This window comes from Stegostoma tigrinum, chromosome 12 (assembly GCF_030684315.1).
Source record: "Stegostoma tigrinum isolate sSteTig4 chromosome 12, sSteTig4.hap1, whole genome shotgun sequence".
In the NCBI taxonomy this organism is placed as follows: Eukaryota; Metazoa; Chordata; class Chondrichthyes; order Orectolobiformes; family Stegostomatidae; genus Stegostoma; species Stegostoma tigrinum.
Genome location: NC_081365.1, coordinates 69,172,935 through 69,197,989, shown reverse-complemented (window position 1 = coordinate 69,197,989; position 25,055 = coordinate 69,172,935). Strand labels below are relative to the sequence as shown.

Genomic DNA, 25,055 nt, shown 5'->3' with positions numbered 1-25,055 from the left:
ATACGAAGTGTTCACTGGAACGCCACAGCAGGCAGATAAAAATGTCAGCATTAGAGCAAGTTGGGGAATTAAAATGACGAGCAATGTAAACTCAGGCTCATACTTGTGGACTGAGCACAGCTATTCTGCAAAGCAGTCACCAAACCTGCATTTAGTCCTTCCAATTTTAAGGAGACAGTATTGAGAGCAGTGACTACAAGACACTAAATTGAAAGAATTACAAGTAAATTATTGCTTCGCTTGCAAGTAGTATTAGGGACCCCGGACAGTGAGGAAGAAAGAGGTAAGAGGACAGGTGTTACACCTCCTGTGATTACTTAGGAATGCGTCATGGCAAGGGGTGAAGGTTTGGAAGTGTGATTGAGGAGTGGATTAGCATTTTGCAGAATGTTACTTTTAGAGTGCTGATGGAGCTGTTGGGGGTGGGGTGAGTAAGAACCATTTGATGGTAGCATTATACAGAAGGTGGTGGAAATGATAATGGCAGACAGTGATCTTTTGATTATGGAGGCTGGTGGGAAGGAAAGTAAAGACAGGGGGCATTCTACTGCAGTTCTGGGTGGGAGGCAAATGGGCAAGAGCAGAAGTGCAGATGGACTGAACACAGTTGAGGGTTTCATCAACCACTACCAAGTCTTGTTCTGTGAAGATCCATCATCAGAAAGTTGCAACAGAGAATGTAGTCCTGAAAGTAGGTAGGGGATGAGAAAATGTAGTCAAAGTGTCTGTAGGAGTTGTTGGACTAATAACAAATATTGATTGACAGCCCACACCAGAAATGGAGACAAAGCGTTTGAGAAAAGAAGGGTATGCGTCAGAGATGGGCCTTGTGACAATGAGAGAAGGTTGAAAATAGAAGGCAATATTGATGAAGTTTTCTTGTTTGAGGTGACAGCAGCAAACAGCAATTATATAGTCATCAGTATAAATTACATTCAGTATTTGCAGAAGGCTTTGTTCCAGGCTCAATACAGCTCTTCAAAAAAGGGCCAACAGTGATAATGGTATTGTGACATTCTAATGCCATGACATGTCTTTGTCTCAACTTGAATGAAGGCCCTCTACTTCATGGGTGAGATTTTATTTCTGTATTTGTTCAATTTAGTGTCTCCAGGGGTGATTTCTAATCTATAGACAGTACTTGGTTGAAAGTGTCCAAACTCATTTAACTTGGGATCTAATTGGTAACCAGATCAGATTTTGGAAACAAAGTTATTCAAATCTAGTGTGCCTCTCAATGCTATTTGCCTGCCACCTTTTGTTTATGTGCTGCAAAAGTTAGTTAAGAATTAGTGAAAAATATTTGCACAATACTTCTAGGCCACATTTTGACATTTATTATTTTTAACTCTGACTTTAAAAAGTATACATCAAGAAAAAATAAATCTCCATCTGTGTGAACCAAAACTCGCAATGAGGAAATGACCCATAAGAGCTTTCATTTTTATGGACGCTTTAAAATTAAAAGGCAGCTCACACGAACATTAACAAAACTTGATATTACATTACAAAGAAATATTGGAAAAGATGACCAAAAGTTTGATTGAAGGGCAAGTTTTAAAGGAGATTCTTAAAGGAGGATAATAGCAAGGCAGAGAGGCAAGTTCAGTTCTTCATGTCAAATTAGAGCCTAAGCAGCTGAAGCACGACCATCAAATCGTACTTAATGCAAGATCACAGGCACTATAGCTTTCAATATTTTCTCAGCATCCCCAATTGCATTGCCAGTGTATTGGAGAGGCACCATGATGGTCATGAGGTGTTAGTAGATACCGATGTCCCTAGACAAGCACCATAAGTTGCTGGTGCCCTTTGGATCATGCCCTGGGCTGCAGCTTTGATGTAGACAACATGGTGTTGCTTCAACTCCTAAATGGTGTCCTAGGACAAACTGATTCAAGGGCATATTTTAAATTCTGAAATGGCATCAGCTCAAACAGATGAGACGGAATCATAAAATTGTTTTCACGAGACAGTTTTGTTTTTTACATCCATTTCCTTTTTTTGATATTTCTTCCTATCAGCTCCAGTTGATGCAAGACAAGTACAAAATGCAATTCATAAAACTGCTGAATGCAAATGAGATTTGTACTTTAGGAACTCCATATTGAAGTAAATGTTTGTTTAGAAAAAGGGAAAAGAAAAATCAAATCTCCTATATCATTCAGCAAAAGTGATTTATATTCTGAAGGATTAATGATATTACCAAAGTACTAAAGCTGGTGAATTGTGGTTATATTTTAATCAGCAAAAAATCAGAATAGATCGTCTTTATGAACATATGAACTTTTGAAATCGGAGCAGAAGTAGACAATTCAACCGTGCTGCCATTCAATAAGAATGATTTGTGTTTTGAATTCCACAGTTCCATCTACTGACCATTAATCTTTGATTCCCTTGCCCAGTAAGAATATACCTTAATATTTTTTAAGACAGAAGTAATGACCCCATCTCCACTACCTTCTCAAACAGAGTTCCAAAGTTGCTAACTCTCTAAAAGAAGTTTCTCCTCATTTCTGTAATGATAATTTTAAAAACAGTGCCAAGTTCTGGACTCAGGAAATATTTTTTCCACATCCATCCTGTCACAGACCATTCAGGATCTTATACACAATCAAATCACTCTTTACTCTTATAAACTGCAGTGGAAATAAGCCCATCTTTGTCCAACTTAGCCTCATGAGACAACCCACTCATTAAGATATCAGTCTCACAAACCACATCAGAATCGCCTCTAATGCATTTGAATCCTTCCTGAAATGAGACAAAAATTGCAGCCAGTATCTGAGATGTGTTCTCACCAATGCCCTGTATAACTGAAGCATAACATCCTCACTTTGATGTTCAATTCCTTTTGTAATAAAAGGAGAACATGGAATGAGCCTTCTTGATCATGTACTGTACTTGCATACTAACATTTTATGAGTCATGCGTTAAATCAACTAAATCCCTCTGCCCCTCAATTCTGCAGTTGTTTCCCATTTAAATTAATACTTTGCTTTTTTTAAAAAAATTATTCTTCCTGCATTAAATCACTTCTCAGTGTCACTATTAATTATGAGAGAGACACACAGCATAAGAAGGCTAAAATTAAATTTTCTTGCCACCTTTGACCTCTTTTGTAATCAACCTATTCAGAGATGTTATTACACACGTCTACAGCAGGTGAGGCTTGAACCGACACCTCCCCTCCCAGGTGTTGGGGACATTGCCACTGTGCCACAGGATGGCCCCTTAATTTAGTATTTGCACTTTCAAGGATTTAATACCAGTTATGGGCAGGAAACTTAAAATATGCAATTCTGTTTGATAGATAATCATTTGTGAAGCGTTGCTTTTTAATTGCATTTCCTGCCACTACCTTGAATTTGCATTTCTGATCCACAGGATGTACTGAGTCGTATTTGAAGGTTTTGCAGGAGTCAGAGGAAATGACTACTTATTGCTTTTGATTTATTTTCCAATGTACACATGTAGAATCACTCAGCACACCTACCTTCACCTACACCAGATACTTTTAAAAATATCCATGCACGCAAGAGAAAATTTGCCCTTGCAATGGGCTTTTGGTCTTGTTATTTGTTGCTTCTCAGAAAATAGTGTCCAGATAGTAAGGAGGTAAAATAGAACAAAGTGGAGAATTTTTCATGCACGTACCTGCATGAAGAGAAGTAAGCCACTCAGCTCCTCAAACCAGTTTTGATATTTAGCCAGGTCAATACTTATCAGTATCTTAAGTCCATTTATCTGATTTGGTTCAATAACCTGTCTCATATTTACCTTAAAAAGGCTTACAAATTTCAAGTCTTTATATTTTCAGTTGACTTAGCCTCAATAGCTTTATTAGTGAAAGAGTTCCAGGTTTCCACTGCCCTTGGTATGAAGAAGTGCATTCTTGTCATCACTCCTAAACAGCCCTGTTCTCACTTGAATGGGCTGAATCTTCGATTTCTTTTGCCAGGTCTGAGTTGCATCACTACCTTGGGACACATCCCCACTTGTACCAATAGAAAAAGAATCATGCCACCACTTTCATCTCATTTAAAATCTGCCTCTCTCATACTCGAGGGAGAAACAAATATGGCAGAGAGACAAGATGGGTGGTGACATACCCAACATTCTGCTCTTTGCCTTTATATGGACAGCATCTTAACTCCAACTGCCCTGAGTGCCTGACTTAACACTACCAAGCCCCTGGACTGGATTTGAAGGCAGTCCTTGCCTTACTGTGCCAAAGTGCTGAGCAAAGACAGTCCCTCCTGACTTGGTTGAAGTCCACTGACAGTGATGACAAACTTCTTTCCTTTGTGTCTGTGCTAAATGACAAGCCAATATAGATGCAGTAAGAATCCAATCTCTCTAGCTGAGGTGACAAAGTGCAAAGAGGCAAGGCAATTCCCTGCAAGGCTCGGAGCGAATGAGCACTATGACAGCATGTGAAGAGCTGAAGGTGCAAGCTGGTCCAGTTCATGACCTTGCTGCGTGTCCCTCAGTGCACAGAATCTGTGCTGCAGCATTACAATGATAGTTGCAGCCCAAAGTGCAGAGTTAAAGTGCAGAAGTATGTGGATCGGTCATGTGCACTTAGGCTCTAAGAAGTTTGCACATGTCAGATGGCAATGTCTGTGAATATAGGGTGTATGTGATTAGTGCTCATGGAGTGTGCCTCAAGATCTAGATGCCTACTTGTACTGCATAGTTTTGGAGCAAGTAATGAGCAGAATGCACCATATAGGAAGACAGTGCCATAGTAGTAATGTCACTAGACTACAGATCCAGAAACCCAGGCAAAAATGTTCTGGGGACAAGAGTTCAAATCCCACGACAGCATTCAACAAAAGAAAAACTGGAATTTAAAGAAAACACTAACTTAATGATGACCCTGTAAGGTTTGTTAATTGTTGCAATAACTCATTTGGTTCACTGATGTCCTTTAGCGAAGGAAATCTGCCATCTTTACCTGGTCTGGCCTACACGTGACTCAAGACTTACAGCAATGTGGTTGACTCTCAGATGCCTCTGGGCAATTAGGGATGGACAATAAATGTTGGCCAATGCTGCCCAATCCCATAAATGATTTCTTTAAGAAAAAAAGCTGTTTTGATTCCCACACTGAGTTCTCTTAATGTCTATCTTATCTGGTAAGTTTGATAAGATAAAATGCTAAATATTAACAAGGCAAGTTGGGCCATCAACAAATAATAACCTCCCATAATTAGCAACTCACCACTCCTGACAAGAAACTTGCCATCCCAAAACAAAAGGTGGTGCAAGATCATTCCAACATGAATATCTGTCCTGCCAGACTTCTCATCCAATTTCTGCCATAGCTTAGATCCATTAAGATTCCACCTTAAGTGTTCCTCCCTTGATCTGGATTCACCTGTCAAATTCATCTACCCTATCCAAACTGGTTATTTTAAACACTTCTGTTAGTAGGATTTCTAAAACTCAAAAGGAATAAGGCAAGTTTCTTTGATATATTTGACCTGGTTATATATTTCTCTATCAGTCCCTTGCAGTATCAATCCCAAAACCCTAAGCTTTTGCCTCCCTGATGTTTCAGCAAGTCTACATAACCCACCTCAACTTAATTTAATTTTGGTTAGCTAAATAGTTTCCCTCCAACCCAATAAAATGTCACTTCCCTACACATCAGATAGGGCCAATGGGCTGAGGAGGGGCTGATGGGAGTTTAATTTAATTAAATGTCAGGTGTTGTATTTTGGTAAGGCAAGCCAGGGCAGGAATTTTTCCAGCCGATAGTACAGTCCTGGGGAGTGTTGCCAAATAAAGAGATCTTGAGGTGCAGTTGCATTGTTCCTTGAACGTAGAGTCACAGGTAGGCAGGGTGGTGAAGGTGGCATTTGACACACTTGCCTTCATTGGTCAGAACACTGAGTATAGGAGTTGGGATGTCATGTGGCAGTACAGGACATTGGTGGAGCCACTTTTAGAATGCTAGGTACAATTCTGATCTCCTTGCTATAGCAAGGTTGTTGTTAAACTTGAGAGGATGCAGAAAATATTTACAAGCATATTGCTGAGACTGGAGGGTTTGAGTTATAGGGAAAGGCTGAATAAACTGGGGCTATTTTCCCCTGGAGTGTCGGAGGCTGAGGAGTGATCTGATAGAAGTTTATAAAATCATGAGAGGTACGAGTATGAAGATTAGCCAAGGTATTTTTCCTCAGGTGGGCAAATCGAAAAACTAGAAGGTATAAGTTTTTAAGGTGAGAGGGGAAAAATTTACAAAGGACCTGAGGGGTAACTTTTGTTAGAAAAGAAACACAGCGGGTGGTGCATGTATGGAATGAGCTTACAGAGGAAATGGTGGTAGCGGGTACAATTACACCTTTTTTTAAAATGTTATCTGGATGAGTATATGAAAAGGAAGGGCTTGGGGTTATGGGCCAAATATTGGCAAATGGGACTAGGTCAGGTTGGTGCAGATGAATTGGACCAAAGGGTCTCTTCCTGTGCTGTATGACTATCTCTCATTGGGAAATGAACTTCTGCAGAAGCTGAAAAAGACTTCATAGAATGACGTTACAGCCAATTAAGTACCTTTGATAAAATATAGAGAGGATATGACTGCCAAGTTGTGCCAAAAGATCCCACAGAAAGCAAAGTAATATTGCAAAGATAAGCTGATTCAGGTGTTGGTTGAGGGATAAATATTAGCAAAGAACATCAGGAAGAATTCCATTACTGTTCTTCAAAAGGAAAGACATTTAATTTAAAAAGAGCGTGGGCAGATGGACTTAAATTTAACATCTCATCCAATGATGGACCTCCAATAGTGGATCACTCACTCCAAAACGTACTGGAGAGTCAGCCTGGATCATATATTCAAATCTCTGGAACAGAGACTGAAACCACAACCTCAAAAGGCAAACCTGCCAACTCTGAGCTATAACTGACATTCAAGAATATTAAATGAGGCGGGATATTGATGCAATCGTTTGAGTATGCTTAGGTAAACAGCAAGCAGCATTTGGCATAGGGTAAGAATAAAGCTACACTATAAATAGGAGCAGGTAAAGGCGATTCAATCCCTTGAACCTGCTGCCATTCAATAACATTATTCTGATCCCATTGTGGCCTTTACTCCACTTTCCTTCTTGACTCCAAGAACCCTTCACTCCGCAGTCAATCAAAAATCTGGCTTATTGAATAAATGGACAGTGACCCAGTCCTCACTGTTTGTGAGAAAAATAATCCAAAAGGTTAATGAATGATCTTATGCAAGAAGAAATTCCTTCTCATCTGAAAGATTAACTTGATGCTCTGATTTAATTATATAGTCCTGATGGAGTAAAAGTACATTTAATGCTACTGCACATAATCCTAAAGAATTACTTGTTGCCAATATATATTCCCATTTAATCCACCTAATTACCTGTTTTCAGAAATTTAGGTTAACAAGTTGGATGAATGTGAACATTATGACTATATTGTCAATATTGCCAGAAGCTAATTTTGTTCTTTAACTGGTCTTCACTTTAGGGGAGTAGAGTCTGTGCCTGCTATCTTACCTTCCAATTGATTTTGTAGTAAAACTTCAGAATAATGGTGTTGGTTGTTTCTAGTTTCCCAGTTGCTAGTTTCCCCAGTTTTCCCTAACTGAAACTTTGACATTTATGAGTTGCTGGAGCACTTTCTACTTCTTTCCCTTACTGACAATATGAAATACCACAGCTCAACCACATCATTACTGCAGCCTGTAAACCATGTCATTATGACCCAAGCCAATAGATAAATAATAGAGGATATACGTTATTACTCCACCTCCTTAACAACAAGTGGGAACAAAACCTTGGTCCAAAACAGAGCTGTTGTTAACAATAAATCCTCACTAAAGTAACAAATTTAAGATTCAATTCCAGAACCTTTAGCTGTCCAGATGCTAAGTATGAGAATTCCTTGCTAGCTCTCTCTACCTCTCTTCCCCTTTTAGGATGTTCCTTAAAACCTATATCTTTAATCAAGCTTTGGTCACCTGTTCTACTTCTCCTTTAGTAAGCTCATGTTAGATTTTATCTGATAATATTGCTGTGAAATGAATTGGGTATTTCACTGTATTAAAAAGGTGGTATATAAAGACTGGTTGTTCTTTGGTGTTGGACTGATTATGTACAGTACCAATTGATGCTGGACTCTGGAGGTGCCATCTTTCAAATAAGATGTGAAATTAAAGTCCTGATTGAATTCTCAGCAAAAGATCCCTGCGACTATTCAGAGATAATTAACGGAATCTCCTCCGTGTCTTGGAAAATGTTTATCCCCAACAAACATTATTAAACCAATTTTCTGAACATTATCACATTGTTGTATAGGAGAAAGCATACAGGGTACTGAGTTGGATGATCAGCCATGATCATATTGAATGGTGAGGCAAGGCTAAATGGCCTATTTATGTTCCTATCTTCTGTGTTTTTTAGGATGTTTGTGTACAAACTAATGTTGCATTTCCAATTGTTGTAGAATATAATGGTTCTGAAAGGATTAATATTGAAGACATTGTTATGCCATTATTAGATGGAGGTGGGGGGGGGAAGGTAAGCAACTTCAGTGGGGAAAAGTAGAACTAGCTCTTAAGCAAGACAGACATGCCATATCATCTCTTCATAGTCTTTGTACCAATGTTTACCATATTAATGTAGCTTGTACCTGATTGTTATCTTGTCTTAAGTACTTTATTGCATGACAGCAAAGTGTCGAGCTGGATAAACACAGCAGGCCAAGCAGCCTCTCAGGAGCACAAAAGCTGACGTTTTGGGCCTAGACCCTTCTAAGTCCGAAACGTCAGCTTTTGTGCTCCTGAGATGCTGCTTGGCCTGCTGTGTTTATCCAGCTCCACACTTTGTTATCTTAGATTCTCCAGCATCTGCAGTTCCCATTATCACTGATAATTAAGACAAGAACCTCTTTTCATTAGACTGCCGAGTGATTCTTCTTAACCACTTTATACCAAGTAGGCCAAGTCAGAAAAGGAAATGGTGACAATAATATACCCAAACAGATGTTGGCAGTGGTTGGCATCACACGCTCATGAGGCACTTAAGTGACTATATTTTAAAAGTACTTGATCATAAGGTGCGTTGAAATATCCTGAAACCATGAGAGTCACTACTTGGATGCACGTTCTTTCTTTCAACAGAAAGTATGTGAGATAAATACTACTCAGAGTGAGTTTTAACAAGAAGTTGAAGCCCAATAGTGTTGATAAATTTAGAAGAAGCCTTGATGCATTTGAAAGGGACAAGGGAATAAAGTGTGGGAAGAGATAACTGGAGTGGAGAGGAAGCTTGTGAATCACATTCACCAACATAGACTAACTGGGCTTATTTCCATACTATAGATTCTGTACAATAACTACTTAAAAGTGGCAAAGCCTTAAGGGTAATTCTGAATGAAAGTGCTAGTTCAAGTCAATAATTAAGAATAACTGTTAGGTTAAGTCCTATTTTTAAGAAAAAAATATTTCTAGTTATATATTTTTTCAACATTTTAGCCAGTGAAAACTGTTCACATCAGTTAGTTAGAAGGGTTAATGTTGCCCACAATTTAGGTTTACTGTCAACCCTTCTTGCATGCTGTTAAATGATAATGTAGCAAGAAAAGTGAGACTATTTTGCTTCAGCAATTGGTTATTAAGTGATTTACACTTATTTCCTTCTTAGGACACTAGCAACACATGATTCATGAGTAATCTATATCAAGTACATTTTTAAAAATCAGTAAATAAACAATGGTGAGAGACAGCGTTACTGAGCGTTTGATCTCAAAATCCATTGATGTGCAGTGCATATATGTGGAATTGAACGTTTTTGTGAAGTTATTGGTAAAATTGTATAGTAGAGCTTGAGTACGCTAGTGCCATTTGTTGTGAATGATTTACTTCCTTGGATACTGGATGGTTGCTAAGCATTTAACAAAAAAGTGGGGAACATGGAGAACATTGGGCTGTATTGTTTGAATACGTATAGGGTGTTTTAAAAAGGAGACAAAATTAGTGGATGCTGATAGAATAATATCTGTTACCTGTGGCAACTTGGTGATTTCTAATGGGCAAGATTGTTTTAAACATCAAGATCTGCCAGTGTTGTTAGGTGTGCAAAAAAGGTAGAGAGACACCTGACCTAATCTTTCACTGCAATATCTGCTGAATTTTCCTCCAAACCGAGCAGTTTAGAGGGCAGCAGTGGCCCTTTCTCCAAAACTGGAGTTCCTATAACTGGAAATCCCACCCAGTGAGAGCTGCCAGACAATCATGAACCAGCAGCTTTTGAATAAGGCAGTGCCACCAACTGCCGTGGCAGACACCCAACATGCTGAGGACCAAGATTTTGGTGGGTGGGTCTTTGGATTGAGGGGCAAGAAAATTAGGACAAGCAGTGGCTCTCAATTATGCAGAAATCAGTGCAGATCAAGGGACTCACCGCACTAAATGACAGCCTTCTATGCACTGTTTAGAAGTCAGGTGAACCAACTCTTTTCTCTTCCCAACGGGCATAAAAATAATTGCAGCCAAGGTGGAAATAGGCCTTTAGATGGTCCTCGAGTGATTATTAATGACGACCACAATAGGTGGTGAGGTGGGAGGGTTAAGCTTGGGCCTTGTGATTCAGAACTTAGTTCCAGTGGAGTTCGGTAGGCTGTAGAATTCTGGGATACCACCATTCCTGTCTCAAGTCCCACCGCCTCCACAAATGGAAGATTCCACTCAGAGTGGATTTTGAATGCTGCAAAAGTTCAGAAAAAGAGGCACTTGATCACAGAACACAGCTGCAGAACCAAATGGAGCATCAGGACCAAACAATTGAAGAATGAGATAATAAAATGTGAGGCTGGATGAACACAGCAGGCCAAGCAGCATCTCAGGAGCACAAAAGCTGACGTTTCGGGCCTAGACCCTTCATCAGAGAGGGGGATGGGGAGAGGGAACTGGAATAAATAGGGAGAGAGGGGGAGGCGGACCGAAGATGGAGAGTAAAGAAGATAGGTGGAGAGAGTATAGGTGGGGAGGTAGGGAGGGGATAGGTCAGTCCAGGGAAGACGGACAGGTCAAGGAGGTGGGATGAGGTTAGTAGGTAGCTGGGGGTGCGGCTTGGGGTGGGAGGAAGGGATGGGTGAGAGGAAGAACCGGTTAGGGAGGCAGAGACAGGTTGGACTGGTTTTGGGATGCAGTGGGTGGGGGGGAAGAGCTGGGCTGGTTGTGTGGTGCAGTGGGGGGAGGGGACGAACTGGGCCCAGGCTAACAGTCAGCAAGCTAGGTAAATATTTGCTGATGAACTTGTCCAGAGATGTTATTACACACCTCTGGAGCAAAACGGTCTCTTGGTCTTTTCTCAGTAGCCAGCAGGTAGTAAGCGGACAGACAATCAAGAGCAGCTTGAGAAAGTCAGGGTCAGCTACAGCAGGATGTGACAAATTCAGTAATGTGACATTCGGCAGGAATGGGTGAGGAACAAGAATGGTGGGGGGGAGTAGAGGATATTCTGCATGCTCTAAATTAAGTATTTTCATTGAACAATCAAGAAGGAGATCATTAGTTATTTTAGCATAACTAAAAAGTTATAATGTTTCTATTACTGGGATCTAGCTATCCTCAATTTGAGTAGCTTTATGGCTGTGATATTTGTATTACTCTCCAGATCACTGTGTGTGAGAAAGTTAATCCAAAGAAAACATTTTTATTTAACATGCCAGCGTGATTTTGTTGATTGCTTTAATTCAATGGTCATGGATGAAGCTAAGTAACCTGATTGATACTGCTCCAATTCCCATTTTCATACCCCTACTTTTGGTTGCATCTAGTCCTTACCCCAATAACATACTGCTTACCATGGCATCTTTTTCCCATGTTGCATCCTTTATGGAGACTGCTCTTTGACTTGCATAGCACTGAGCCACGCAGTTAACAGTGGTCACTAGATTTACTGTTGGAATTCTGGGAAATCTACAAGAATGAGTCCCAAATAGCTTCATGGTTTTAAAGAGATCAAAACAGGAATGGTTGCCCAATATTATTTGAAGAAAAAAAAGAAGTGTTCCTGATGCTGTGGTCAATATTTATCCCTCCACTGCTAATGAAGCTGATTATCTGGTAAAATATGGTCAGTTGTAGAGCCTTGCTGCATGCAAATTGGCTGTTGTGTCTTCTACATTACAAGAGCGACTGCACTTCATGATACTTTTAATTGATTTGAAGATGCTTGGAGATAGTCAAAAGGCCACAAAAGGCTCAACACGAGTAAATAAATGCAAGTTTTGTCTTCATTTTTTGTTCAGGAATTACACGACATTTTGTAACGAAACTAGACCTGCACTGTATTACCCAGTAACTCAACAGAACACCCAGGGAAGGAGAAGAAAGAGCAAAGGTCAGCACTCTTAAGTCTCATCGATAAGCAACATTTAAATAGTTTAGATTAAGTTTGCATGCTTTGTAGTTTGGAACATCAGTGTGCTTTTTCAGTAACAATTAATTACTTTAGCTCAGCCTGGAATGCAGAAGAATTATACAAAAGGGAAAAGATGCATTTAAATAAGCATCTTTAACAACCACATGATGTTCCAAAGCACTTTAAATTTAATGAAGTACTTTTATGCCCATCTAAGAGGGTACACAGCATCTAAATTTAACATCTCATCTGAAAGATGTTACCTTCGACATTTCACTGAAGGGTCAGACTGGATTATGGGGCTGAACCCAGAACCTTCTAACTCAATTTGAGAGCGTTGACAACTGAGGTATAGGTGAAAGTATGGTACTGTTATGAATGGGGAAGTTGCCAACATAAAGGCAAAGAAAATCTGCCTCAATATTATTATGATAATGCTGTGAGCAATTTATTAATCAGACATAGAAACAGTGCAAAATAAAAATGGAGATGCTGGAGAAATGCACCAGATCTGGCAGCATTTGTAGAGATGATTCTTCCTCAGAATATTAATGCTGTTTCTCCAAATGACAGATGCTGCCAGACCTGCTGAATTTTCTCCAGCAGTCTGTTTAAAAACACAGAACAGTACAGCGCAGTACATGCCCTTCGGCCCACGATGTTGTGCCTAGCTATTATACTACTCTAAGATCAAACTACCCTGCATACCGTACATTTTACTCTCCTTCATCCAAGAGTTGCTTAAAAGTCTCTAATGTATCTGACTCCTACCACCGCCGGCAGCACATTCCACGCACCCACTATTCTGTGTATTTTAATTTTCCAGAATCTGCAGTATTTTGCTCTTACTTTAGCAACAGTGTAACATTTCTTTCACCAAGAAGCTGTAACAGCTAGTAAGGAAAAAGTAAAATTACTTTTAAAATATTTGGGTAAATTATCTTTAAAATTGTTTTGGAAAGACTTTTTAATTTGTAAATTGTAAATGAATCCATTATACATTTTTGGACAATCGGAAATACCTGTGTGACCTTGTGACCTATTACCTCAAAGCCAACAGGATGAAATTTAAAACATGAAGGCCGCAAGCAATTGAAAGCAAAGAGGATGATCAGACAGAAGAAGACATATCAATGAGCCAAGTTGGGGAGGTTTAGTTAGCGTATATAGAATATTTAGGATTGCTGTCAAAGTTTTATTCATTTTTGCGCAATTAAGTGTCCAGCATGTGCGTGAGCATAGTAAGGCAAACGTAGTTTAGTTAGATCCATGGTTAGCATGACTACTGAGAGTTCAAAGTTAAGAATATTCCAGAAATGAAGTGTTCCATAAAAGGGGAAGATGGTATGCGTAGACCTGTTTACACGGAAACTGCAGTCTGGAGAGAATTGAATAAATCCTTGAAGAAAATGGACTGGAATTTCACTTATTAATTTTCTTAAACTTGAGTCCTCGGGTTATTGACCCTCTTACCAATGGAAGCGATGTGCCAATTCGTCTTTGGAAAGAGGTCAGAATGGACACAGTAGTAACGAAGCATTGGGATCACAACAGACCTTGTACACTTCAGTGTGAGAACCTAAAACAAAATTATGGTGCAGTTGAGCATCTCCTGCTGAATTGTGTCTGCGCATATGTCTCTGTGTCTGGCTGTCTGTGTCCTAATAGAATGATGCTTGGGGATTATGCTCCACATGCTTGAAACTTTCAGCCTGTGTGTGAATCACTTGCTGAAAGGAGATATGGGACAAGATGCTTGTGAAACCATATTCCTAGAATATCCTCAGGACCTCCAGACAGGTTTGTGTCTGTTGGAAGTGTAGAGAGAAAAAAAAAATCACCCAACCACACACAAAATTAGCACAATGACTTTGTTTCAATGTCACCGTGTTTTATATTTGCCAACGTCTTTCAGTTGTTTGCTAAATACGTTTGCCTGATAATGATGCCATGCCCTAAATTTCTTGAACATATCCTGTTACTTTTGTTTCCTCTAACTCTGCACAGAGCAACTCCATGTGCTTTATGATTGTATTCTTACTCTCAGCTCCTGTTTCCAGCTCTCCTCTGAATTCAGTGATCATTCCTAAAACATGGCCACCCACACAAATTTGTAGGCAGATGGGAATAGTTTAGTCTGGGATTATGTTTGGCATGGACTGTTTGGACTTAAAAGGTCTGTTGCGATGCTGTATGACTTTATGGTACTGTTAGCATTTATGTCTCTCCACCTGTCCAACCCACTTTCTGTGTCAGAGATAATGGGAACTTCAGATGCTGGAGAATCCAAGATAACAAAGTGTGAAGCTGGATGAACACAGCAGCCCAAGCAGCAATTTAGGAGCACAAAAGCTAACGTTTTGGGCCTAGACCCTTTCTGTGTCGATCCTTTAAAAAAAATGCTCTCCTTCGAATCACTTAACTGTACATTATAAATCCTTTTGCCCAGCCTTTGGCACTCCATCTTTCACAACACTTCTATAGCTGCTAATCATCCCCATTTGTCTATTTTGTCCCAAACAAAGCCTTTTCTCAATCACTCTGCAGCAGCCTCAGTTTTAATGTGTCTTGTCAAAAGCATGCACAACAAACAAATAATTCATACCTGTAGCTTCCTTATTTCAAAGCTTTATTGATACCCTTGGTATCTCCAAGCTAAATATTTGCCAGGCTCCTTTGGCCTGGACTCTCTGTAAGTATAAGTTAAATCAAAATCTGCCCCTTCAATCCTAGTTGACACCAAATCTCATTCATCTGTTACTGCTATGCTTGCTGACGTACATTGGCTAGACCGACACCACTTGATTCTCATTCTCACATCTGTTTCAAACCTCTCTATGACCTGGCATCTCATAGTGTCATTCAATCTTTCATCCCCCTGAAAACTCTGCAATTCTGGCAACTTTTATCAACAGAATGTGCTGGAGAAACTCAGCAATTCTGACAGCATCTGTAAAGAGAAAAACAGAATTAACATTTTGCACTGAATTTCACTTCTTCTGAAGTTTGACTTGAAACATCCTCTTGCTTTCTCCACAAATGTTGCCATATCTGCTGAGTATTTTCAGCATTTTCTGTTCTTATTTCAGATTACTACATCTGCAGTCTTTTGATTTCATTGACCTTTTTTGTCACTCTACCATTGGCCACCATGTCTTTAGTTGTCTTAGCACTCACTAAAGTCTGGAATTGTCTCAAACCTCTCTATCCCACTTACCTCTTTTAGGACATCCTTAAGATCCACTGCTACCATCAATTTTTCAAGAAACTTTCATCTAAATTACTTTTCCTAAAATGGATCCTTGTATGCTTCACTGTTTTTTCTCATTCTAGTGAACAGACTGGGAAGTTTTATTACATTAGAAAGGTTCTATATTACTCTACTGACATCAATTGTCAATATACTTAACAATGGAGCATCTAAATATGAGTTTGCTCACTGAGCTGGAAGGTTAGTTTTCAGACGTTTTGTCACCATTCTAGGTAACATCATCAGTGAGCCTCCGATGAAGCGCTGGTGTTATGACCTGCTTTCTACCCAAACAGATAAATAGAAAGCGGGACATAACACCAGTGCTTCATCAGAGGCTCACTGATGATGTTCCCTAGAATGGTGACGAAACGTCTGAAAACTAACCTTCCAGCTCAGCAAGCAAACTCACATCCAGAACCTCAACCTGAGCTACAAATCTTCTCAAAACTCGCTATGGAGCATCTAAGGTAGATAATTCGAAAAATATTTACAGCTGTCTGAGTAGGAGTTTCCCCTCATCTAGTCTAAAGTGATTAATCCTTTACCCAACACTGTACTCCTTTATTCTTGGTTTCCCACCAAGGGAAACAACCTCCTGATATCTATCTCTTTACAGTCCTGAATGTTTCAATGAGACTATACTTTATTCTCTTATACTTCAGGAAATGTAGGTTCAAATTACTCAGTCTCTCTTCATGAATATGTTGGTCATGGTATCAGCCTTGGATAAATCAATTGTTCTCATTGTCTCTGAGGCAAAATGTTGTGGGCCCAAACACTACTGCGGAGAATAGAGGCATTTAAGTATACTGCAGCATCAAAGGATGCTGTGTTTTTCAGGTGGAGCTTTAGAAGACATTTGGACACTACCTACCACGTAGGCATAAAATATCATGAGGAAATGCAAGAGTTCACCCCGGTGTTCAATGGTTAAATGAACCACAAAGGTCATTTATTTAATTGCTGCATGTGAGACTTCATGTGTGAACAAGCTGTAGCATTGCGAAGCTAACTTTGGATGGCCCACACCCAGCGTGGAAGATGGTAAGGGACTGGAAATCCACCAGTCATTGAAATGGCCTTCATTGTGGCTATTTAACTCTTGGAAAGACTCAAGAATGGGAGAACCCCCTCATTTCAGGAACCAATCGAATAAACTGTTGTTGTATTGCTTCGCAGTTAAGACTATCATTTCATAGGGCAAGCTGTTCTGGGGCAGAGGTAGTGTCCTTATCTCTGAGCAAAAAGGCCTGGATTTAAGTAGTACCTGCTCCAGAGTCGGTGTAATAACAATTTGAAATATGCTGAATGGAAAGTATCCATCCTTTCATAGATGTGGAAACCAAAGCTGCATATAGTACTCCAGGTATGGTTTCACCAAAGCCCTATACAATTATAGCAGGCCATCCTTATTCTTGCTATAAGGGCTAACATTCCACTGCCTTTCCTAATTGCTAGCTGTACCTGCATGCTATTTTTCTGCATTCCTTGTATGAGTATTCCCAAGTGTATCTGAATGTCAATATTTGTAGTTTATGTCATTTAAAGAACTTTTCCTTTTTTGATATCACTACTACTTATGTACAGTCTGGCAAGTGTGACACTAGACCAATATTTGTTTCCATATCCCAGAAGTATATTTCATAACTGATGGCTTGTCGCAGACAAATTAGACCCCAATACAGGGATTTCTAATGGAACCCAGGATGGTCCACAGGATCAATGCATTTAGTAAGCAGTGCCACTTACTGCATCTTGCTCAAAAAAAATCAACATTGTATGTTTATATCTTTGCTGCTTGCACCATTTACGTGATGGAAGAAATGTTATCAGCACTCTACAACGAGGGAAAAGGAAGTATTACTCCATGTATCAAACTGTTCATAATAATGGAGGGCATGGAGCACTTTAGACCAACTGTAACACGTAAACCCAAGCATAAACTCAACAACAGAAGCCACCAAGCAAAGCTGAACTGCCAAAATGACAAGGATTGGCAGACATCCATGTTAAAGTGTCCATATAAAACACTAAATGGATGATTGTAATCAGAGAATATTTGAGGTTAGCCAATTTACTATACTTTTCATTTCAGGTGAGCACTGGTGTGAGTGAATGCATAAAACAGAGACATATTGGGATTATTTCATAAACAAAACTTGCAGCTGAGTTGTTCTGAATAGGTTCCATTCACTTGAAGCACTGTACGCTAACAGGCATCTCCTTGGCAACAGAGCAGTCTTTTTTAAAAAAAAAGTTGTTCCCTTTTTTATACGCAAGACAGTAAATTGAATGTTGAAAAATATAACTGTAGTATGACAAGCCATAAAGGGTCAGGGGGAGATTTAGCCCTTTCCTTTCATCACTACAGGTTATTGCTGCCATAAAAAAAGTATTTTTAAAAATCTGTCCATATGAGCACTTTAGGATGAAGTGTGTAATGTCCTATGTTGGTAATCTGTTAGTCTGGGTACGTTGTGGAACTGGATTAATACAGCAGGCCAGGCAGCATCAGGGGAGTGGGAAAGCTAACATTTCAGGTCAAGACCCTTCTGAAATGGGGAGGGGGGAGGGAGCTGGGAAATAAATAGAGAGAGAGAGAGGAGGAGTGGGCTGGGGAAGGTAGGTGGGATGGTAATAGGTGGATGCAGGTCGGGTGGAAAGGTGGGGAAGAAGATGGACAGGTTGTGTCAGGTCAAGGAGGCAGGGGATGAGAGGGAGATTTGGACTTGGGATTAGGCTGGGGGTGGGGAGATTTTAAAACATTTAGGCCATTGGACTGGAGGCTCCTGAGCCGGAATGTGAGGTGTTGCTCCTCCAGTTTGCATGTGGCATCATTGTGGCACTAGAGGAGGTCCAGGTTGGACATGTCACCAAGGGAGTGGGAGGGAGAGTGAGTTAAAATGGCCAGTGAACAGAAGGTGTTGTCGTTTGTTGTGTACAGAGCATGGATGATCCACGAAACAGTCCTCCAAGCCTCCACTTGGTATCACTTCCACCACTTACAATCTGACCCCACAACCAAAGAAATATTTCCCTCCCCACCCCTTTCTGCATTTCATAGGAATTGCTCTCTCCGGGACAACCTAGTCCACTCCACACACCCCACTAATGTCACCACTCCTGGCACCTTTCTCTGCAGCTGCAGGAAGAGCTACACCTCCTGCTACAACTCACCCCTCACCTCCATTAAAGGCCCAAAGCAAAGTTTTCGTATCTGACAGCAGTTCACCTGCACATCTTCCAACTTGGTCTCCTGTATCCGCTGCTCCCCATAAGGCCTCCTCTACATCAGTGAGGCCAAGCTTAGACTCGGAGACCATTTTGTAGAGCATCTGAACTCTGTATGTGACAAACAATAACACCTTCCAGTCGCGAACATTTTAACCCCCCCAGGTGACATGTCATCCTGGGCCTCCTCCAGTATCACAAGTGGCACCACCCGCAAACTGGAGGAGCAGCACCTCATATTCCGCTTCAGGAGCCTACAGCCCAATGGCCTGAATTTAGATTTCACCAGTTTTAAAACCTCCCTACCCCCGGCCTCATCCCACATCCAAACCTTCCTCACATCCCCACCACCTTGACCCGACATTAACCCATCCATCTTCTCTTCCACCTAGCCGTCCCACCCATCCACCCTACCCTTCTCACTGGCCAATCCAAACCACTTCCGACCTGCATCCACCTATCACCATCCCACCTACCTTTGCCCAGCTTCACCACTTGTTTCAATTTATTTCCCAGCTTTCTTACCCCTCCCCAATTTCTGAAGAAGGGCCCTGACCTGAAGAATCGAGTTTCCTGCTCCTCTGATGCTGTGTTCCTCCAGCTCCACACTGTATGATATCTAACTCCAGCATCTGCAGTTCTTGCTATCTCCTAGTCTGGGTACGATGTTTTATTCCAATGCAATGATTATCTGATGATTTCTGATTGTTTTCAATCAATCAATCATTTTCAGAATGTGAGCATCACTAGAAAGTTAACATCATTTACAAACCATCCCCAGCTGCTATAGAGGAGGTGATGGTGGGCATTCATTTTGAATCTTTGTTGTGCACACATGCACAGGGCTGTGAGGTGCAGCGTTCCAGGATTTTGACCCAAAACACAGAAAGAATACCAACATATGTCAAGTGTAGATGCCGCATGACTCAGCAGGAAATCAGGAGGTGATGGTCTTCCCGTGCGTCTACTGGCCCTGTCTTAGGTGATGAAAATCCTAGGTTTGGTTGAAGCTTTTTTTGACTTGCAGTCCCATTAAACAGATAGCAGACACGGTAATGAAGATGAAATGAGTGGATACTTAAGATAACAGAATATCCTCAAGGTAACTTTGCTTTGACCTACTTTTTACGGTACACCTTGGTACATTTTAGGACTATGAGTGTACAGAAAGGATTTGTTAAACTCAACCCAGGACCCTCACAAATAAGGGAGTTCTATCATACATCAGGGCAGCAGGCTGTCCTGGTTCCCAAAACCTAAGCCTGGCTTGTCAGTATCTGGGTTTTTTTTAAAGTTGCAGGAAATGTGAATAGTTGCAGAACTTTCTGATGTCAGAAGTCTGCAGTGTTCGTCACTCTCACAGAGGAAATGGAAAACATACGACGTTAAATTACTCGGATTGCTCCCTTTCAACACGAAGTTGGTCGATCAATCATTCATATATCCAACACCCTGCTCGCTCTGAAATGAACACCATGCGCGGGAGCAACTTGTAAGTAGTCTTGCAATAACAAACTTTTAATGGCAGTGGTAAATGACATAACACAACACAGAATAACACACAAATAACAGGCCAGCTGTGCAACGGGTGCAGAGGGACAGATTATAAGTACTCACGAAATTTCACAAAAAGCAATGACTTACCCCGCAGGTAACCTGCTTCTCAAAAAACACAGAGTCTGCCATACTTGGTGCATTTACAATCCACATACATCGGTTGTTGCACTCAGTTGTAAAGCTAAAGTGATGGAACTCGAATGAATTTCCGTGAAACAAATGATACACTCTTTCTCCCTCACTCCAGCTGTACAGACTCCAGGTTCATGTCACATTTAGCAAATGCTGCTGCGCCTTACGCTTTCCACTTGTTAAGTAATGTCTATCAACATCTTTCGCAGCGAGCCCACTTCACTATGTTTCAGGTCAGGCTACAAACAGCATATGCTCAGCACTGGCTCCGGACCGGACTGTAGGAAGATAATTCATGATTTTAAACCCTTTGCACTGCAGGTGGCTCTTCGCGGGGGTTTTTCAACTGACGACAAGGCTTAAGTCACTGAAACATCATACTCGGAATCTGATAAAAGGAACGCCTTGACCCCTTCTTAGCGACTGTGATGACATAACCAGACTCAAATGGGAGAAGGGCAGCTGTTCCCAGTCAGAACACCGCACTAACCTCAGATTCAATTGTCTACTGTCCCTGTCCACACGTGTGCCTGGACTCTGCGATTACTGTAGCTCGCTGAAGTGAACCAATTTCGGCGCTCGTAAGAATAACCAAAATTAGCCAAACTGTGCAGAAATTGTTGGCGGCTCTTCATTTATGCCTGCTAATATGCTCAAGCCAGTCCCTGAGAAGTTCAAGTGAGCACAGTCGTCTCAAAATCCTTAAAGTCGTGAACTTTTCCCTTCTAACTTGTAACAAACGAAGCAGCAAATTGCATCGGATCATCTTTAAGGTGGAAACTGATTACATTATCTCTACTGACATAATTTTGGCTTTCTTCTCAATCCAATACTCATCGCCGCCCAAGGCATAGCATCAAAATAAGGGGGAGCAGATTTAGGACTGAGTTGAGGAGAAACATCTTCACCCAAAGGGTTGTGAACCTGTGGAAATTCCCTGCCCAGTGAAGCAGTTGAAGCTACCTCATTGAATGGATGGATTTTTGAACAGGCAAGGAATTAAGGGTTACTTTGAGCGGGCAGGTAATTGGAGCTGAGTCCACAGAAAGATCAACCCTGGTTTTGTTGAATGGCAGAGGGGGCTCAATGACCTTCTGCTGGTCCTATTCCTAATGCTACTTAGAATTCACTCATTGATACACAATAATGCACACCAATTCGTTGGTGTTAGTCATAGTATCAGCCTTGGATAAATCAATTGTTCTCATTGTCTCTGAGGCAAAATGTTGTGGGCCCAAACACTACTGCGGAGAATAGAAGCATTTAAGTATACTGGAGCATCAAAGGATGCTGTGTTTTTCAGGTGGAGCTTTAGAAGACATTTGGCCACCACCTACCACATGGGCATAAAATATCATGAGGAAATGCAAGAGTTCACCCCGGTGTTCAATGGCTAAATGAATCACGGAGGTCATTTATTTAACTGCTGCATGTGAGACTTTATGTGTGAACAAGCTGTAGCATTGCGAAGCTAACGTTGGATGGCCCACACCCAGCGTGGAAGATGGTAAGGGACTGGAAATCCACCAGTCATTGAAATGGCCTTCATTGTGGCTATTTAACTCTTGGAAACACTCAAGAATTCAGGCCATGCTAGAGCACCGTGCTTCCAGGTCTTCCAGTGAAATGCCAGAAAGGGTGGGTGGGGTGGTGACAACAACCCGTAAGTGTGAACAGGTGCCTGGCAAGAGTCATGTTGACTGCAGATAAACTGGAATGAGGGAAGAGGATGTGGACAGTGGTGGCACTAAAGACCACCTTTTGTCCAAGATTATTAGTCATTTCAGCCAACTTGTTCCCACAGGTTATGAATCGACTCCAGCACTGTGGTGGGACTTGAACCCTGACCTTCTGACTCAGACGTAGAGATGCTACCACTATGCAAGAGGATCCCTTAAAATTTACCTAACCACCATCTGTAATGCTGAGATTCAAACCCACCCGAGCATGACCCAAGTCTCTGTATGACTAGTCCAGCAACAATATCACTATCATATCACCTCCTCTCTGTCGCTGAGTGTTTACTAGCCCTGATACTGTGACTGCCGCTCAACACAGGGTCCATAAAGATGCAGCCTGGTGGCTACACAAACCAGTCCAACCTGTCTCTGCCTCCCTAACCGGTTCTTCCTCTCACCCATCCCTTCCTCCCACCCCAAGCCGCACCCCCAGCTACCTACTAACCTCATCCCACCTCCTTGACCTGTCCGTCTTCCCTGGACTGACCTGTCCCCTCCCTACCTCCCCACCTACACTCTCTCCACCTATCTTCTTTGCTCTCCATCTTCGGTCCGCCTCCCCCTCTCTCCCTATTTATTCCAGTTCCCTCTCCCCATGCCCCTCTCTGATGAAGGGTCTAGGCCCGAAACGTCAGCTTTTGTGCTCCTGAGATGCTGCTTGGCCTGCTGTGTTCATCCAGCCTCACAGTTTGTTATCTTGGAATTCTCCAGCATCTGCAGTTCCCATTATCTCATTAAAATGCAGCCAAGGTTTTGCCAAATTGGCTGACAGGTTCTACCCGGACAGACTCTTCTCCCTCAACCCAGCAAGTCCTCATCCCATACGTAGGTGTAGCTGGGCCTTTCTGTGGCAGAGTCTTCACAGGCAAATGCAGGGAATATCTTCCAAGGCAAACACCTATCAGAGAAGGGAAAGGAAAAGCCTGCTTCCAGCTCAGCTGAAACCACAGGATTGCACCATCTAAAATAAGAGGAAGTGGATGAGAAAGATTTGGTAATTACACTGCAGGACTCATAAGGGTGTGTATAGCAAGTTTAAAGATGCTGTGGTGATGTTTATTTTTAAGTAAATCAAACATTTTAGTTGAAATAGTGGAATCGGCCTTTATAAGGAGAAAAGAGTGAGAACATTGACTGTTTGAATGAATTATGTCCAGGGTCAGGTGGAGAAGATTGGAGGTAGAAAGGTCCAGGAGAAGCAGACAAATGGTAGGGATGATTTCCTGGATAGCTTCATGTATACATGATGTGAAATGTACCTGGATGAAGCTGGCATCCAGGTGTGTGGCCACAGGCAAAATAGCCACTCCTTGCTTTTTCTTCTCCTTGGAAGATGCTGAGTGTCCTAGTATCTTCCTGTTGTTGCAGTTTCATGTTCCCTGCTTTGCGAGATTGTGAAGGGCACAGCTGATTGCAGTTATTCTACTGATGTAGCATACAGAAGTGTGTGCCTTCAGGCTTCAGAACTAATTTTACAAACACATGCCTTTCACTGTGTATGGCCAGAAGCTATGTACTGCACTCCTTAAATACTTCTCGGCAGCTCAATTTCACTAAATAATCACTCCCTGCAGGCATTTCACCTCACTGACCCAACAATATTGGAGAGAGTTTGGAATACCCTTGTATTCGCTGTTAAAGTCAGATTTCAAGGTTATTTTCAAAGCTGTTTGCAATAGTGTCTTTTTCAACAGCTGCCTGAAAACTGTACACTGACCTGCAAAATCCAGAAATTGGTAGAACCATGTCAGGTTCCAGGCTCCACAACACATTTCAGGATTTTAACCCCTGCTCATATTTTATCTTATCTTTCTTTAAAAGAAAATGGGTTGGTACGGTGGCTCAGTGCTTAGCATTGTTGCCTCACAGCACCAGGGACCTAGGTTTGATTCCATCCTCGGGTAACTGTCTGTGTGGAGTTTGCATGTTCTCCCTGTATCTGCATGGGTTTCCTCTGGGTGCTATGATTTCCTCCCACTGTCCAAAGATGTGCAGGTCAGGTGGATTGGCTGTGATAAATTGTCTATCATGTCCAGAGATGTGCAGGCTCAGTGGATTAGCCATGGATAATGCAGGGTTACAGACATAGGATAGAGGGATGGGTCTAGGTGGGATACACTTCAGAGGATCAGTGTTGACTCAATGGGTCAAATGACCAGTTTCCACACTCTAGGGATTCTATGATTCTTCCTTTATATTTCTAAATTAGAGCACTTCAGTCGTAAAACATTTTAGGACATGCTGATGCTGTGAAAGGTGCTAGACAAATGCAAACTGTCTCATTATTTTTAGTCCTCTTGTCCCTTTTTATTGTGCTTGTGATTCACTGGAGAAATTCATCCCAAATTTAGTTTTTAAAATTTCTCGACTAAATTGTAAATAAATTTTTTTTAAAAATGTATTCTGAAAGTTGGCCATAGGTTCCATAGGAGAATTAAATAATAGTTTAAGCTACTGTACCACTGAATTCCTCATTTTGCTGTTTATCATTGGAGAAAGAATGAAAGTAGGTTATGTTTCTGCTGGGGATGGAACCTGGGAGCAAGTGGTCGTCGAACCCATCAATTCTTTTACATAGTTCAATGACGTCGTAGCCAATGTGTACCTCAACATTATTTACTCATGTTACCTGAATACCTTGATAACCTTTCCGAACAAAATGTCTATTCATGTCATTCTTGAAAATGACAATTATTCCAGTATCCACAGCTTTCTGGGGCATAAGTATCCAGA

The 25,055-nt window shown here is 41.2% G+C and overlaps 1 protein-coding gene across 4 annotated transcripts in view; it reads right to left on the bottom strand.

Moving 5' to 3' along the window:
• The window catches only part of LOC125457243 (rho GTPase-activating protein 6), a 497,221-nt gene that overhangs the window by 298,239 nt on the left and 173,927 nt on the right, over positions 1-25,055 (bottom strand). Inside the window, exon 1 of one of the 4 annotated variants that reach the window (XM_048541198.2) lies at positions 20,539-20,910. The exons of the other annotated variants lie outside the window; for them this stretch is intronic. Coding sequence (XP_048397155.1) covers positions 20,539-20,604 — 66 coding nt within the window. The 5' untranslated portion in view covers positions 20,605-20,910. Of the gene's footprint in view, positions 1-20,538; positions 20,911-25,055 lie in introns of those variants that run through there. 4 annotated transcript variants of the gene reach the window in all.